General features: G+C 47.5%; 1 protein-coding gene across 2 annotated transcripts in view; it reads right to left on the bottom strand.

Annotated features, from left to right (window-relative positions):
* The window catches only part of EDC4 (enhancer of mRNA decapping 4), a 499346-nt gene that overhangs the window by 200109 nt on the left and 280330 nt on the right, over window positions 1-18907 (bottom strand). For both annotated transcript variants that reach the window (XM_077456654.1, XM_077456664.1), the window contains exons 16-17: window positions 17866-17951; window positions 10632-10791 (exon numbers count right to left, since the gene is read on the bottom strand). In XM_077456654.1, coding sequence (XP_077312780.1) covers window positions 10632-10791; window positions 17866-17951 — 246 coding nt within the window. The remainder of the gene's footprint in view (window positions 1-10631; window positions 10792-17865; window positions 17952-18907) is intronic.

Below are 18907 nucleotides of genomic sequence, written 5' to 3'. Positions count from 1 at the left end.
CGATCCCCCACCCGAGACATGGGTGGGGTCAAACCTTCATGCGGTAGCACTTTTATTCGCAGGCTTGGTAGGCTTGCGGTTCCAGGGACATTTTTGACTGTCCATGGTCGTCCTGTCGGGCTGGGGACATTTTGTCGAAGCTCCGGGCGGACGAAAAAGCAGTTTGAGCGGAAAAATAGGATTTTTGTACTCACCGTAAAATCCTTTTCTCTGTAATTCACCGACTGACACAGCTCCTCTCTGTAACAAAATGGGTTGTCAGCCCTATCACTTGAGATTAAAGGCAAGTTGTAATACAACACTTCAGAACTTTTAATTCCACCCATGGGGCGGTCCCTAGGCTACAACCCCACAGCCTGCTCAGGCAGAACTCAGTACGTCAACAAGCAGTACAACGTAAAGAGAAAAAGGAGGGGCGGGTGCTGTGTCGGTCGGTGAATTACAGAGAAAAGGATTTTACGGTGAGTACAAAAATCCTATTTTCTCTTATATTCACCAACAGACACAGCTCTTCTCTGTAACAAAATGGGACGTCCCCAAGGAGTGCCAAATGAGGGGTGGGAAAACAGCATAAAAACTTCATCCACCATGGCAAGTGGGAACTAGTGAAACTAAACCCACAAAAAACTGTGTGGAAAAACACCACCACATAACCAGGTATCCTCAACAGGAGTGATTCCCTAGACTGCAACCATTTGCAGAAGTAATGCAACAGTGCATTAACATAACAGTACTGCGTTTTTATCAAAAAAACTGGAAAAAAATAAAGATTGCATATTTAATTGCAACTACACGGCCGCCTGCAAAACTTTGTGACCAAAGCAGGCATCAGACGATGCACTGACATCTACCTTGTAGAACTTGGTAAGCGTATGGACAGAGGACCAGGTCGCCGCCTTACACACCTGAGCGACCGACGTTTGGAGTCGGAAGGCCCAAGACATTCCGATTGCCCTTGTGGAGTGGGCCTTGACTGGAAAAGGGGGCACCTGCCCCTTCAAGGCGCAGGCTTGTACTACAATCTGTCTGATCCACCTGGAAAATGGTGGCCGACGAGACCGCCGTAACCCAGCTTTGGACAAGCCACCGAAAAAAAGTGAGTCTTACAGCGAATCAGGCGGCACAGTGGTGTAGTGGTTAGCACTCTCACCTAGCAGTAAAAAGGGTCGCATCCCAACCACGACACTACCTGCTTGGAGTTTGCATGTTCTCCCTGTGCCTGCGTGGGTTTCCCCCGGATACTCCGGTTTCCTCCCACACTCCAAAGACATGCAGGTAGGTTAATTGGCTTCTGTCCAAAATTGACCCTAGTAAATGAATGGGGACTTTGTATTGTGGGCTCCTTGAGGGTAGTAACCAATGTGAGTGTGCAATGTACAGGGATAGGGGTAGACACTCACTCAGGTTGAACTGGATGGACTGGTGTCTTTATTCAACCTTACTAACTATGAAACTGAGTCCAAAAGGGAGCCGTGGCAGACAAATACACCTACAGAGCCCTAACCACGTTGAGAGCGCGAAGGGCCACCTTTTTGGGGTGCTTCGGCTTAGGACACAACAATGGTAATACAATGTCCTCATTGATAAGAAAAGCAGAGACCACCTTTGGCATAAAAGATGGTTGCGGACGAAACACCACCTTATCCCTATGGACGACCAGATAGGGCGACCTGCAAGACAAGGCCGCCCATTCCGAAACCCTCCTGGCCGAGGTAATTGCCACTAGAAAGACCACTTTCTGTGAAAGTCAACAGGGGAATCTCCCTGATATTTTCAAACGGCAGATTTTGAAGCGCCGACAACACCAGGTTCAAATCCCATGGGGGTAATGGTGGGCATACCGGAGGGATTCCATGCCGTACCCCCTGAACGAAGGTACCCACTAAGGAGTGCAATGCCAGGGGTCATTGAAAAAAAGACAGCCAAGGCTGAGATTTGCCCCTTGATGGTGCTCAATGCCAATCTCTGGTCTACTCCTTGCTGGAGAAACAGCAGGAACCTTGCTATGGAAAAAGAACGTGGATGCCATCCTTTCTCCTCACACATGGAGATGTAGGCCTTCCAGGTACGATGGTCTATCTTCCGAGAAGAAGATTTCCGTGCCCTCAACATAGTTGGAATTACTGAGTCCGACAGACCCCGGTTCCGCAACACCTGGCTCTCAATAGCCATACCGTTAAAGCCAGCGATGGTAAAGCAGGATAAAAGATTGGACCTTGAGATAGGAGGTCCTCTCTCAACGGCAGTCGCCAGGGAGCGTCTGCCACAAGACGCACCAGGTCTGCGTACCAGGGCCGCTGAGGCCAATCTGGGGCAACCAGGATTACTGGAATCCCCTCGGCTTCCACTCTGCAAAGCAGACGTGGCAACAGTTTCAGTGGAGGAAAGGCATAGATCAGCTGGTACTGATCCCATGGAGCCACCAGCGCGTCTGCCCAGGGGTCTCTTGTCCTGGACACGAATCTTGGCACCTTCCGATTGAGACGGGAGGCCAATAGATCCACATCTGGTGTGCCCCACTTCAGGCACAGCAGCCTGAATATCTCCGGATGCAATGCCCATTCACCTTGGTCCAGCTTCTGTCGACTCAGATAGTCCACCTTCCAATTTTCCACCCCTGGGTTGTAAATGGCCGACAGGGCCGGTACGTGTTGCTCTGCCCACGGAAGTATGTGAGCGGCCTCCCGAGCAGCGGCTGAGCTCCTTGTTCCCCCTTGGTGATTTATGTATGCCACAGCCGTGGCGTTGTCCGACTGAATCCTGATCGGACGTCCTTGAAGACTCATTGACCATGTGTGGAGGCACAGCCTGATCGCTCTCAATTCGAGCAGATTGATCGGCAACTCGGATTCTTCAATCGACCAGAGGCCCTGAGCCGACTGAATCCCCATCACTCCACCCCAGCCGGACTGGCGTCTGTAGTGATCACCGTCCATGTCAGAGGAAGGGACGATTTTCCGGACTGAATCACTGGGGACCTCAACCACCAGATCAGAGAGTCCCTTACTGGCTGGCCCACCTAGATCTGTCGATCCAGGGACAACTGAGATTTGTCCCATTTCAACAAGATCTCCTTCTGCAGTACTCTAGTGTGGAACTGGGCATAAGGTACTGCCTCGAAGGAGGCTACCATGAGTCCCAGTACTCGCATGCAAAAGAGGAGCGACGTCTGCAATTTGTCTGAAGGGAGAAAAACTCTTGCTTCCCTGGAGTCCTACAGCACACCAAGGTACTCCAGACGCTGGGTCGGCACAATCACCGACTTCTTTAGATTCAACAGCCACCCAAATTCTTGCAGGGTCTGCATGGTGATCGCCACATCCTCCTCTAATTCTGAGGCGGAAGATGCTCTGAGGAGAAGATCATCCAGATAGCCCACGATCGTGATCATGCGTTGTCGCAGCAACGCCAATACTGTAACCAGTACTTTGGTAAAGACTCGGGGGCTGATGCCAGGCCAAAGGGAAGAGCCACAAATTGGTAATGGGCTTCACCGACTGCCAAAACTGAGAAATTTTTAATGCCGAAGGCATATGGGTATGTGCAAGTATGCATCCTGGATGTCTAAGGACGCCAGGGAGTCCCCTTGATGGAGTGCAGCGACTACTGAGCGAATCGATTCAATTCTGAACCTCTGCACTTTTATTAAGTGAGGGCTTTCAAGTCCAAGATCGGACGTACCCCTTCCTTCTTGGGAACCACAAACAGATTTGAGTAGAATCCCTGGAAGCGTTCCGAGTCCGAAACTGGTACAATCACCCCCCGATTGAGCAAGTCCCTTACCACCCCCAACAGGGCCTCCCGGCGAACCAGGGATACGGGTATGCTGGAGGGGAAGAATCTGTTTTGCGGCAAAGAGAGAAACTATCTTGTAGTCTGTGGAAATCAGATCGCAGAACACATTGGTCAGATAACCGGGAGGACCATGGGGCTGCAAACTCCCGAAGGCGACCCCCCACCCAAAACATGGGTGGGGGCAAACCTTCATGCGGTAGCACTTTTGTTTGCAGGCTTGTTAGGCTTGGTGATTCCAGGGACATTTTTGAACATCCGTGGGCGCCCTGTCAGGCTGGGGACGATATGTCGAAGCACCGGGCAGACGAAAAAGCAGTTTGTGAGCGGAAAAAGAGGGCCCTTGCCTGCGGCGTGGCTCCTTAGCCTTCCTGGCCTGTGGGAGTAGAGTACTCTTACCACCAGTGGCATTTTTAATGTCATCTAGCGAGGCTCAAAAGAGCCGGTTGCCAAGGAAGGGTAGATCCGTCAGGGCTTTCTTGGATGCCTGGTCAGCAGACCAGCATTTCAACCAAATCAGGCGCCTCAGCACCACAGCTGACACTGAAGCCCTGGATAACAGAGGGAGAGTATCCAGGGCCGCGTCACAGACTTACTTAAGGCCTTGCACTAGCTGGCCTGCTAGTTCCATGCAGACAGGAGAGGCCTGTTGCTCTCCCAATTTGCGGTGCAACACTTTTGCCCACTCAGTGTCTGCGACACCAGCGCGTATGCCAGTACAGGTCGCACGACTGACCCCACAACCGTAAACAAGGATCGAGCCACCGCCTCGTTCTTCCTGTCCATGGGATCCTTGAATGCAGGAGTCCCCTCAACCGGGATACTGGGGATACTGGGGGGACCATTTCTTGAGAAGGCTTTCCTCAAAGGGTTAACACACCACCATGTATTTGGGGACCGAAAAGGTTCTTTGCGTGCGACCCCATTCCTTGTAAATAAACTTATCAAACTAAGTCAGATACGGGAACAGCTTAGGTGAACGTGCTGGCTTGCAGGACCCAAAAGGGACCGGTACATCAGCAGAGGGATCCGCTGGCTCCTGAATCTTCAGGGTATCACGCACAGATGTGACAAGTACTCCAACTAGCGCTTTATCGCGCACGGACCCGGACGGGGACTCATCCCCACTGTCCGCACGGCCCTGGTCAGTGTCGTCTGTCGTCAGGGGCCCTTTTTAGCACCTTTCTTTCCATGTACCGTCTCTATCTTGGCAACGAACAAATTGAGGACCGCCGTAAGGGTGTCCATAGGGACTGTGCATTCCGCAGATGACCCGCTTGCAATTGCCTGGATTTTGGGGGAAGAAACACCAGTTTCTGAAGCCATGCTGACCCAACCCTGTCTGCCACCCGAAGGGGACTTAGGACAGCCCCCCCTCCTGCTAACGCTGGCTGAGGGGCTCTAACCCACTGGACTCACCACCCTGGGCCGTAATGCACTGTATCACCACAATGCCTGATGATCCCCAGCACTCCCAGATGCAGAGATAGCAGAAAACTGTGTCGGTGGCCGGCCGGTCGCACGATCGGTGAACAATCACACACACATGTTCAGAACGCATGATAACCTTCCCAGCGCAATGTGATGACCAAACAAGAAGCAGAGGGCACAGGGGCAGCTGCTAGAGCACAAAAACGTGGTCCGGCTACAAGAAGATGGCCGCCGGTGTTCTCAATAGGGAATCACCAGGAAAATGGCTGACTTTAGACAGAAGCCAGTCTGACCCTTGCCCATACTTAAAATGGCCACCGAAAAGCGTTATGAGGGACTAGAGAGAAAACGTGGCAGGCACATCGCTGCACCAACACAGGGACATGACTACATAGGCATCCAGCGGGACTAAGCACAGCTAAAACCCCCAGGTGAGAGCCCAGACCCACACAAACCGCTCAGCAAATGTACAGCCCCCCGTGAGGGGGGGGGGGGAGTTAGGGACAGGGGAGAGAAGAGAGGGGGTGAGGGGGGCTCCCGAATCAACCTCCCAGGGAATGCCCAGCTGCTCCACCATGCCAGGCAGGGAGAGCTGTACTTACCCGTCCTGAAGCTGGGAGACATTCCACGGTAGTCAGCTCCTGATCAGTACAGGGAAGAGTAGCCCGGTCATATGTACGCCCCGGAGCATAAAGCTCACTGACCACCTCTGGTATGTCGTGGCCTGCCGAGCCTTAGCTGCGGCCTGCACACGCTCGATGCCCGGAGTGGGGAGACTACAAGGATAAGTGAACCAGCCTGTCACCCAGCCGGCTGTTGATAGAAGATCACAGGATCATTCATCTTGCGCAAAAAGCCAAGCTTCTGCATAAAAAAATAAATAAAAAGAAAACACAGCCGCAGGGTTCCTAGGTCTGATGTCACTAGGCAAAAAAATTAGTTCTGCCTGAGCAGGCTGTGGGGTTGTAGCCTAGAGACCGCCCCATGAGCGGAACTAAAAGTTCTGAAGTGTTGTATTACAACTTGCCTAGTAATCTCCAGTGATAGGGCTGACAACCCATTTTGTTACAGAGAGGAGCTGTGTCAGTCGGTGAAAAGAGGGCCCTTGCCTACGGCATGGCTCCTTAGCCTTCCTGGCTTGTGGGAGTAGGGTACTCTTACCACAGTAAGAATTTTACTGAATGCAACCAAATCATTCAGTTTTTGTTGCGATTAACTGTGATTAGTCAAAGCTAATCACATGGTACATATGGGCTGTAATTAGCCTTGTCTGTAACACATGATCACACTGACCAATCACAGCTAGCAACACAAAGGTACACAATGGATGGCATGAAAGACATCCATTTTTTACAACTGTCATGTGACCTGCTGTGATTGGTACTGGTATTGGCAGCGAGCCGCTACACTGATCAGTCATTGGCTGTGACTGGTGGACACAGCTGATTGTGCCGCTGTGCAGCCCCAATGAGTGGCACTTTGTGAGAGGAAGTTATACGACATCCCCTCAGAACAGTAAAGCCACCGCCTGCCCGTCATTCTGCAATAGGCCGGTCAGGAAGGCGTTAAGAAGGTGGGGGGATGATTTGCGTTAGAAGGGGGAAATTTGTGATGGTAAGGGAGAATTAGGGGGTGGGGATATGTGCACAGATTGGGGATTGGGAGAAGGGATTTATGCTGGGGTGAGGTTGTGCCAAGAAGAGGATGAGGAATTTTGTTGGGACCGAGGTGAGCCTGCAGAATAGTGCTGGATTTCTTTTGGTGGGGGAGAGTGTCGATTTTTGCTGAAAGGGTAAAGTGGGGAAGACTACTGTTTGCAGGGAATAGTTTGCACACTCCTGACCCCTACACTGTGTGTTAACCATCCATGACTCCTGCATTTTTTTTTTTTTGCTCTGTACTCCTGACCCTTACTAAAAATTATACACTCCTGTCGCTTGCATTCTGTGTACTACATATTCCTGACCTATGCTCTATGTAGGTTATGTACTCCTTTAACCAGCACTGACTACAGCACTGTGTGTAACATACTCTGGAGCTTTGAACTCTACTTCACAGGCTCCTTCACTGTGCACATTATATTGTACACTACACACAGACCAAAAGCTGGTTGCTAAGCAGACCCTGAATTTTTTTTTAAGAAGTTCTTTAAAATAAGCTCACACTAAGTGCGAGCTCTATTTCCAGTGTGTGCATAAAATATGTAATGGCAGTGTCATTTTCTTTCTCGATTGTGCTGAGGTTTATAACCCAAGCATAGCCTCTAGAAGATTATCCCCTCCAGGCCACCCTGATTTAATTCACCCACTTTTTGCTGAGGTACGTTAGGCACACTGCAGGCTACTGTCTACCTCAAGTATCTCTCATTCTCAAATTCTAAAGTTGGAAGGTATGGTGGAGAGGCAGTAATTTATTAGGACCTACTGATTCCAGATGTGGTGATAGCCTTTTGGATAGATAAGACAGTGGCAAAAAATGCTGCTTCAGTCAGAGAGGCCACAAACGTTACACGTCTGTGAGGATGCCCTATTTAGAGGGCTGAAGAGGAGTCGGTGTAAGACCTTGCAACCCAGGAATAAGGGAACTGGAATCAACTTAAAATAAATTTGGAGATTCCTTAACAGGTGCAGCAGAATCTTGGCTTTTTGTCACATATGTTCCAATGCACTTATGATCCACTAGTGCTAAGTGATGAACTTCCCTGCTGGGTATTCATGAAATGGGTGCAGAATGAGGAGGCTCAGCTTGTTTGGTATGAAGGAAGGGCAACTAACTAAGTTTCTGTGGCTCTACCGCTTCATTATCAAGCAACAGGTGAAACAGCAAATGATCAGCTTGCAGAGTCAGAAATTGTGGCTGGAGGTGTGCAGTCAGGAGTCCAATGGGCACTAAATCACTAGCTATAGAGGAACTTCAGGTAATAACGTGGAATAAAAGTGCAAATTTTGAAAAGGTAAACATCAAAAGGTTACCAATAAGGCACAAGCAAATGAGAGAATAGCGGGGTAAAAAAACAAAAGCAGATTACCCCATAACCTGTGCCTTCAAAACCGCTTGTGTGCTTAGTAATGTGGTATGTGTTAGGATAAAGGGATATAATATACTATCCGTTACATAAAATTAAAAATCCAAAAAACGTGTAGATAGAAACCGGTATGTAAAGGAAAACCCTGTCTTACCTTAAATTGTTGCCTCCACCCAGGGTCCAGACTTTGCCCATCTGAGTGGGCATACCTCAAATGGGGTCTTTAGGTTCTGGGTGCCATAGGAGTGAACCACAGCCCTAGACCTTTATAGCAACTCCATAACTCACTGGTTTCACCATGTACCAAGGTGACCAAACACAGGATCCAGTGCCCAAAGCAAACAGTAAAGGCTGACCCAACACAGTGGGGTACAATTACAGACCCCCAAGGTACACACCCAGGGTAGCTGATGTAGATTAGTGTTAAGGTCAGGGTCGCTTAACCACTTAAGCCCTGGACCAATTGTCAGCCTAAGGACCAGAGGTCTTTTTACAATTTCGCACTGCACTGCTTTAACTGGTAATTGTGCGATCATGCAATGTTGTACCCAAACGAAATTTGCGTCCTTTTCTTCCCACAAATAGAACTTTCTTTTGATGGTATTTGATTGCCTCTGTGATATTTATTTTTTACGATATAAAAGGAAAAAGACTGAATTTTTTTATTTTTAGTCCCAAGTGATTGAACAATGACACACAAAAAAAAAAAAAAGTTTACAAAAAGTTGTCACTAAATGATATATTGCTCACACATGCCAGTTATATGTGGAATTGCATCCAAAATATATTCTGCTGCTTCTCTTGAGTACAGGGATACCACATATGTGGGACTTTTTGGGAGCCTAGCCACGTATGGCACCCCGGAAACCAATCACTGCCTTTTAGGATTTCTAAAAGGTGCAAATTTTTGATTTCACTCCTCACTACCTAAAAACCTGACGGGGAACCTAAATCACTAACTGGCTATCCAGCGTCACCAGTGATCGTTGGTGAAAGGGTTAACTCTAGGGGCAATCAGGGGGTCAAAACCTTTATTGGGTAGTATATGGGGGTGCCTAATGCTATAAAAACCTGGCGGTGAACATAAAAAATAACTAGCTACCTAGCGGCACCAGTGACACTAATGCAGCGATCAGAAAAACGATCGCTTAGTGACACTGGCAAAAGGGGGTGAAAGGGTTAACTAGGGGCAATCAGGAGGTTAAAACCTTTATTAGGTAGTATATGGGGGTCCCGGACGCTATATAAAAACCTGACGGGGAACCTAAATAACGAAATGACTAACTGGCTATCCAGCGTCACCAGTGACACTTATACAGGTGATCGCTGGTGAAAGGGTTAACTCTAGGGGCAATCAGGGGGTTAAGGGGGTACCTAACGCTATAAAAACCTGGCGGTGAACCTAAATAACTAGCTACCTAGCGGCACCAGTGACACTAATGCAGCGATCAGAAAAACAATCGCTTAGTGACACTGGCAAAAGGGGGTGAAAGGGTCAACTCTAGGGTCAATCAGGGGGTTAAACATTTATTGGGGGGGTAGGGGGCTACCCTGGACCTAACACTAACTGCCCAGACACTTTACTGTCACAACTGACACTAAATGCAGTGATCAGTAAATGATCACTGCAATCAGTGACACTGTGACGGGGGGAGGGGGGGGTAAATCGGGGGGCGGGGGTGATTTGTGTGCCTGTGTGTACCTACATGTCAGTGTAGTGTTTGGTGCACTTACTATGTGTTGTCCTCGCAGTCCGGTCAAAAAGACCGCCCGAGGAGAATGACATCACTTCCTCCCTGCCTGTGTTTACACTACACAGGCGGGGGAAGCTTCTCATTCGCCAGGAGCGATCGAGAGGGGATGGCCAGAAACCAACGGCCATCCCCTCATCCCGGATCGCTCCTGAAGCAAAACGGACCGCCGCAGCCAGCAGGAGGGGGTCCGATCGGACCCCCCACCTGCTGGATGGCAAGCACGTATGTGTACGTGCCTGTCGGTGCCATTGTGCCGACGTACATTTACATGCGGCGGTCCTTAAGTGGTTAAGCTGTCCAAGCAGAAGGAAGAGCAGGCTCCTGTCAAAACTAGGTACCTGCTCCCACCCCCCCCCCCCCCCCCAAAAAAGACATGCCAAATGTGGAAAGAGGGTTTAAAACGGAACTTGCCCTTTTTGGGTCAAGTTCTGCTTTAAGAAAACATACGTACATGCCCATAGTTTGGCGATTATGGCTGTACTGCCTAATGTAAATGTCTGAATATATATATATATATATATATATATATATATATATATATATATATATATATACACACACACACACACACACACACATATATACCACCAGCAGCAGACCACATTATTTATGTGAAAGACTGTTTTTACCTGTACTATTGGTTTGTGAATTACTTTCTCAGAAAGGCCTGGAATAAGAACAGCTGAGGTTCTTGGAGAAGCTGGAAAACTTCCACCATGCAGAGAGCTACTTAATGAAATGCTACTGTCAATCTGTAGTTTTGGACTTAGTGTAATTTCATCAGGAAGCCTGCAAGGAAGAAAAAAACACAAGAGATTAACATTTAAAGCAACCCTGTGCTTTTGCGCATACTAAACAAAGCAGGTAGCCAGTCCTCAGTCAAATTAATTCCTAACTATAGCAATTCAAAGTTTTTACATTGCTTCCTGCTCTCCCTTCCTGGCAGCAGCACTGGAGCATCAGGAAAGCAAGTGTTTCTGTTGAGGGGCATTAATTTGAACATGTTGCTTTGCCTTGCATGGGAAAATCACAGGCTTATATGTATATATTGCCATAAGTTAATACAACTACGGTATATAGTGACACCGACATATTAAAATATAATTAAAGGCAAAACTTTTCAGATTTTGGATAGAGTGGTGATGAATTAGAATGCTTGTCAATTTTTATTGCTGTCTGTGTCCCCAGTAAGGAGAGTCACCCTCTCCAATTGCAAGGATTTCCTCACTTACTGTTTGGCTATGGGACAGGAAGTGAAGTGAAATCTACGCAATGGGACACAGATGATGGAAAAAAAAAAAAAAAAAAAACTGACAGGGGTCATAACCCTCCCTTGCGCTAGCCAAATAAAAAAAAAAAAAAAAAAAAAAAAAAAAGGAAAATGGTTTCATACTTATCGAAATGTGCCTTTCCTAGTGCATATCCATTGCAGCATACTAGTGATAGACTCCACCTTTGGCTCCTTTCTCAGGACAGTGATTATAAAAAGGGAAAGAATTCCCACTTCATGCTCTGTAAAACAGAATACTGAGGGAGGTTGTGTATGCTGCCATGGATATGCACCAGAAAAGCTAAATTACAGTAAATATGAAACCATTTTCCGTTTTCCTGGTGCATCCATGGCAGCATACTAGTGATAAATAACTAGCTGAAATGGGTGGGTAATATAGAAAAAAAATAGGATTTTTGTACTCAAAAAAATGTACCGTAAAATCCTTTTCTCTGAAATTCATTGACAGACACAGCATCTTCATCTTGACCTTAGGGTTAGATCGCCCCTTTAGGAGAAGACTAGGCAGAAAGTTTAAACGGCAACACTTGAAAAAGTACCGCCCAGGGGGCGGTCCTACTGGCTATAGCCCCTCACACTGTATCCAGCAGCTCAGTTCGTCAAAAGCAGTAAAAACAAATAGTTAGGGGTGGGTGCTGTGGCCGTCAATGTAAAATCCTTTTCTCGGTAGTTGAGTACAAAAATCCTACTCTTTCGTTCGTTGGACACAGAATCTTCATCTTGACCTTAGGGATGTCCCCAAGCAGTGTCAAGGAAACGAGGGACAACCAGAGCTCCTCAATGGAGGAGTGGCAACCTTAAACAGCCGCCTTGTAAAATTTACTGAAAGTGCGAACGGACAACCAGGTCGCCTTACACACTTGGGAAACAGACGCTTGATGTCGGAAAGCCCAAGAGGTTTCAATTGCCCTGGTAGAATGTGTCCTGACAGTAAAGGGGGGGGGGGGGGCCCTTATGGCATAAGTCTGAACCACAATCTGTCTGATCCGAGGGATGGTGGCCGATGAGACTGCCAGTCCCTTCTTCGGACCAGCCACCGATACAAACAGCGAGTCTGACCTCCAAAAAGGAGACGTAGCAGACAGATATGACCGCAGAGCCCGGACCACATCCAAGGAATACAAATCCACCTTTTTGGGGTGGGACGACCAAGGGCATAAGGACAGAAGCACAATGTCCTCATTTAGATGAAAGGCCGAAACAACCTTTGGTAGAAACGAAGGCTGCGGACATAGCACCGTTTTATCCCTGTGGAGGATCAAGTAGGGAGACTTGCAAGACGAGGCCGCCAACTCAGAAACCCTCCTAGCAGATGTAATAGCTACTAGAAACACTACTTTCCAAGAGAGTGTCAATAAGGGGATCTCCCTAACGTTATCAAATAGCGGTTTCTGAAGCACCGAGAGCGCCAGATTCAAATCCCACGGAAGTAGCGGTGGTTGAACCGGAGGGGCCACATGTCGAATCCCCTGAACAAACGTACTCACCAATGAATGAGTCGCCAAGGGTCTCTGAAAAAAAGGCAGCCAAATCTGATGTCTGCTTGATGGTGCTTAAGGCAAGTTTCAAAAACAGCAGGATTCTGGAAATCGAGTATGTGTGCGGACGCCATCCCATCTCCTCACACATGGAGATTTAGGCCTTACACGTATGATGATAAATCTTCAGAGAAATTGACTTCTGTGCCCTCAGCAACGTAAATATTACCGAATCTGACAGACCTTGATCCATTAGCAACTGGCTTTCAACAGCCATACCGTTAAAGCCAGTGATGGTAAAGCAGGATGAAGTATTGCAATATCCGACAGAAGGTCCTCTCACATCAGCAATCGCCAAGGAACATATGCCACCATTGGTACTGTGTCGGCGTACCACAGATGCAGAGGTCAATCTGGGGCAATCAGAATTACCAAACTCCCCTTGGCCACTACTCTGTGAAGCAGACGTGGTAGAAGTTTGAGTGGGGTGGAAAAGCATATATCAGTCGATAATGACCGCATGGAGCCACCAACGCACCTGCCGCGTCCGCCCAGGGATCCTTTGACCTGGCCACAAACCTCTGTACCTTCCAATTGAGTCGAGTAGCCAAGAGATCCACATCTGGCGTGCCCCACCTTAGGCAAAGGAGCCAAAATACATCCGGATGTAGCAACCATTGCCCTTGGGCCAACATCTGACCACTTAGGTAGTCAGCTTGCCAGTTTTCTACGATCAGAATGTACACGGCCGACAGAGTCGGCACGCGCCGCTCTGTCCACCATAGGATTTGAGTGACCTCCAATGCTGCAGCCAAGCTTCTTGTTCCTCCTTGATGGTGGACATACGCCACCGCCGTGGCCTTGTCCGACTGGATCCTGACCGGGCATAAATGCAGCCCCTGTGACCATGTGGAGAGGCACCGCCTGATTGCCTGACGTTCCAGTGTGTTGATTGGCAGGCGGGATTCTTCCTGGGTCCAGTGACCCTGGGCTGACTGTACGCCCAAACCCCCCCAACCGGTCAGGCTGGCATCCATTGTGATCACCGTCCAATGAAGAGGAAGGAATGACTTCCCAGACCGAAAGGCCACCAGAGCAGGGAATCCCTGACTAACTGGCTCACCTGAATTTGACAATTCAGGGACAATGGAGATTTGTCCCATTTTGACAGGATCTCCTTTTGCAAGACTCGAGTGTGGAATTAGCAGTCGGTACTGCCTCAAAAGTGGCTACCATGAGACCCAAGACTCACCCAAAAATGCAGTAACGACCACCTGCGAGATACCAACAACTTCACTGCAGCTTGGATAGTCAGCAGCTTGTCCGAAGGGAGAAAAACTCTCGCCGCACTGACACAGACAGCAGTAGCCCAGTCATATGGGTGCCCGGGAGCATATAGCTCACCGGCCACCCCTGGATCAGACGGGTCATGTCATGGCCGACCCAACGCGGAGCTAGGGCCTGCTCAGGCTTGATGGCCAGGCTGGGGAGACTACCAGGATCTATATTATCCAACCCGTCACCCAGCCCGGCTGTTGATTGTAGATCACAGGAATCAAAAATGCAGAAGAAAAAAATATTAATTCCCAGGACCAATAGTCCCACCGGGAGCCAGGTCCTTCTCCTACACTAGGCAGAAAAAAACTGAGCTGCTGGATGCTGTGTGAGGGGTTATAGCCAGTAGGACCGCCCCCTGGGCAGTACAGTGCAAGTGTTGCCGTTTTTAACACTTTATGCCTAATCCTCTCCTAAAGGGGCGATATAACCCTGAGGTGAAGATGAAGAAGCTGTGTCCATCAATGAACGAAAGAGAAAAATATTTGGCTGAAATTCAGGCTGATTAAATTGTTCTCTTGCCGAACCCCACGGAGGTCAGAGCTCTTAGGTCTACCCTGTAGAGCCTCAAATGTATGCTGGAAAGACCACGTTGCCTTTCCAAAAGTTGTATCCACTGAAACATTTGCCCTTGTGACCCATGACGACCAAACTGCTCTGGTCAAGTGAGTCCCGACAGAAGGAGGAGGATACGGGCCCCTTAATCTTTCCAGCCAAGATTTAATAGTTCTGGATGTTCTTGCCTCCCGGAATGACAAACAGTTTTACTGACTTTCTAAATGGGGCTGTAAGGAGGTAAGATTTGAGAACATTTGAAATATCCAGCTCGTGGAGAAAGCCCAAAGTAGGATCCGAGATCTGCCAGAGGAGCAGAAGAGGATACCTTGGGTACAAAACCACGTATCATACATAATTCTAATCTATCCGGGTAGAAGACAATGTGTTTACCCTCTGCCCCCAGGACTTGCAATTCTGAAACCCTTCTGCCTGATGTTTTTGCAATTAAGAAGGCCAGTTTAAGAGTTAGGTTCCATAATAAAGCCGTTTCAGATGGAGCAAAGGGCTGTTCTGGGAAAAAAAAAAAAAAAAAAAAAAAAAAACAACAACAACAAACAGATTGGGGAGTCCGTAACCACTTGCCGACCAGCTGCCACAGTTTTACTGCGGCAGAAAGGCACAGCTGGGCAAAACTACGTTACCTTATGTCGCTTCACCTTTTGGCCCCTAGGGGCACGCGTCCCTGCAGCTTGTGCCCAGAGCCAATGTGAGCGCCCAGCGGGAGTGATAACCACCGGGCTCCCGTGATCGTTCGTGACAGAGCTAAAACCAGGTTCTCTTAGGGGAGTAGAGACAGATCATACGTTCATACTATGTATGAACACCAATCTCTCTCCTCCTAGACAGTCTCATCCCCCCTACAGTTAGAACACAGTGAGGGAAAACAGTTAACCCTTAATCGCGCCCCCCCCCCCCCAGTGTTAACCCTTCCCTGCCAGTGACAGTTATACAGTAATCAGTGCATTTTTATAGCACTGATCGCTGTATAGTTGTCAATGGTCACAAAAATGTGTCAAAAATGTCGGAACTGTCTGCCGCAATATCACAGTCCCGATAAGAATCGCAGATTGCCACCATTACTAGTAAGCGGTTAACCTGTTCTTTTATTATAGTCACTGTCTTTGGGAGGAGCCAAAGGGGGAGCCTAGCACTAGTATGCAGCAATAGATGCACCAGGAAAAAGTTTTGCCTATACTTCTATTTTAAGTAAAAGAACTCAGACACCGAAGCTCTTAAATTTTAAAGGAAAGCAAATAAAAGAGAGAAAAAAAAAAAAAAAAACACGTGTATCATGAACACGCATTGTATATAAAAGTTATTATTTAAAAAGTTATCAAGTGCAAAGAAACCCAAAAGTGCAACACCTGTAACATTTCCAGATTCAGAGTTTAGGTCTGCCAGTGTTTTGAGCCCAGGTTAGCTGCAGATCTTTTTCTGGTAATCACTGAATAGATTATAGGGTCAATTAGACAATAAAGAGAACCAATCACAAGTATGCGGGTAATACAGAGGTCATATCAGCACTCTGAACGTATACCCCACTCAATCTACAGCAGAAGTATGGCAAAAAAAAAAAAAAAAAAAAAAAAACAAGCATACATACTCACCTCCATGCTTCAGCATCAGTGTGATGCTGCAGCTGTCCCAAGTCTGCTGTTAGGCTTGCCTGTGTTTAGGCAATTTTCTTTCTTTCCACCAGGAGTTGAAGGAAAAAATAAAATGTCTTGATTCCCCCATCAACAGCCAGTGCTGATGAGGGAAACCCTCTTGCTGCACTATTGTATTCGGACAGCAAGAGGTTTCACCTGTCAAAATCCAACGATAACTGCTGCCAAACTATAGCCAGCAGCAGTGATTGTACGGAAAAAGAACACAGTCTGGTTGACCACCCGGATTTTGGACGTGATAAATTTGAAAACTGAGTGATCACATGACTGTTGATGACTCAGTTCTTGGCCTGCTCGGAATAGAGATATGCAATAAACATTCTTACTCATCTAAGTGAATGCAGTATCAATTCGATACTGCACCTGTCCCCCGCAGCTTCTACACCATGAACTGAGCAATTAAAGACCGCTGATTGTTCAGTTCTCAGTCTTGAGTTAGCAGAGTCAGTGACCGTCAATCGCTGCTTAACGCTCTGCCCCTCCAGCACTCATACTTCTCTTTTAAAGAAGACTCCTCTACACCAGTTGTTTGTAATCCCCTTCTTTTCACACTTCTACCACCATGTTCACCCAAGAGACCAAACAGGCAGGTCTGTATATGTTCCAAGTTGCCTGAAGTTTAACCACTGCAAACTATACACAGCTCCACTTTAAAGTAAAAGGGCCTGGTAACTAAATGCTCCAACAATCCTGTGCTTTATTGTGGAAGGAAAGGGAAAGTCACATGTCCCTGTGGTCCATGATTATATCTTGCTCTGCATTCTATACCCTCCCATTATTATCTTGCATCCTGCAAGGTCTAATTCCAGTGCTCTGGATTCCTTAAAGTGGGTGTAAACCTCAGAGGGGAAAAATGAACGAAGCATGTCCCTCTATAGCATGTACTTGTCTCAATCCAGAGCACTAAGTGTAATTTCTGTCTGCTGCTTTGTTTCTCTGCTATATAAATTTGTCACTTCTGACTGTTTTTCTGACACCAACAGTAAAATTGTGACCAGGGAGGAAGCTCCAGTACATAGCCCGTGAATGACAGCCTCAGCACTGTTCCTGTGTGAAGGGAGGTTTGTCCCTCCCCTCCAATCAGCATTCAGAGCTCTCCTCACTGAGCACACAGTGTGACTTCAACTCTCCGCACCCTTTTTTATGAACTCTCAGACAAGCTATATAAATTCTGGACTTTGAACAGATGTAGAGAAGACAAGACTGCAGATAAATAGGTAAAACCTATGTAGAAGGATTTGTTTTATCACTGAATAGCCTGAGGCCAGTCGCAACAATGGATATAATATTTAAGGGTTTGCTACCACTTTATATACTGTACTACTGTCTAACAAGCCAACAACAAATACCAGTGAAAAATGAATTGTTTGCAAGCCAAACAATATTCAGCCTAAATGTACCAGATCATAAACAGACATATTTGCCTTTTTTTTCTTATGCTTTATTAAAATATAGTTCTGGTATGAATATGTCACTTTAAGCCAACATGTTATATAAACAGTGTCAAGATAAAAATGTAATATTTTTATGTTACCTGGAGATGGTTGTGTCGACTGAGGCACTACTCATAGCTGTGACGGAAGTCAGTGAGCCAATACTGGATGCAGCAGAAGAAACAATCTATCACAAATGTTACAAGTGGGGGGTGGGAAGAAGAGAGAATAGAAAAAAAAAAAAAAAAAAAAGATAGATCAATAAAAGTGTTTCTTAAAGTCAAAATCTTTTTTCAAGTAAAATAAACATGTTATACTTACCTGCTCTGTGCAATGGTATTGCACAGAGCGGCCCTGCACCTCCTTTTCTGGGGTCCCCTGCAGGTGCTCTTGGATCCTCCTACTCTACATTTGCCCCCAAAGCAAGCAGCTTGCTATGGGGCCAGATGTGCAAGCCCAATCCCGAGCCAGGCTGTGCGAATCTATACACACACACCCAGTGTAACTTGGCCCCACCCACTCCTTACAGAATTTCATTGACAGCAGCACGAGACAGTGGCTCCTCCCCCTACTGCCTCAGTCTCTGCGAGTAGAGGATAGAGAAGAGATGCCGCTGTGCATAGCGCTGGATCAATTGAGGAATCAGGTAAGTCACATCAACACAAGTAGTGTCACAGTCAGTGACGGCGTGTCCATAGGGGCGCCACCCCCCTGTAGTCACAGAAATTTTTTTTTAAGACTGCCCCTTTAAGAAAAAATGTCTTTTAACTAAGTGCACTGTGTTCGGCGCCGGAAACAGTGCACTATGGGAAGTGCCACATCAATGCAATCACGAGATTGCAGACACTGTGCTTCATTGAGGGGGTTTGGAGATGCTTTGCAGCGCAAATCGATCGCTCAGACCAGCATCCGCCCGGCCGGGTGCTTTGTTCTCAGTGTGAGAACAAAGTCACTTCCGGCGGGCTACAAAGATGGCCGTGAGGCTTAATCCCCTTGTGTTCAGTGGAGAGGGCAGGCCCCTCCCCTCTCCACTGAACACACAGAAAACCAGGAAGGAATGGACGGGCCGCGGCAAGTGACACGCTCAGGCTCCCACTGATTCTGCATTATGGTGAGTTGAATGATTTAATTTTATATTACAAT

The sequence above is a fragment of the Lithobates pipiens genome, unplaced genomic scaffold, assembly GCF_037356315.1.
Source record: "Lithobates pipiens isolate NorthernLeopardFrog02 unplaced genomic scaffold, aLitPip1_a1.2 Scaffold_10, whole genome shotgun sequence".
NCBI classification, from domain to species: Eukaryota; Metazoa; Chordata; class Amphibia; order Anura; family Ranidae; genus Lithobates; species Lithobates pipiens.
Note: the sequence above shows the minus strand (reverse complement) of the source record. Positions and strands in the feature narration are given on the sequence as shown.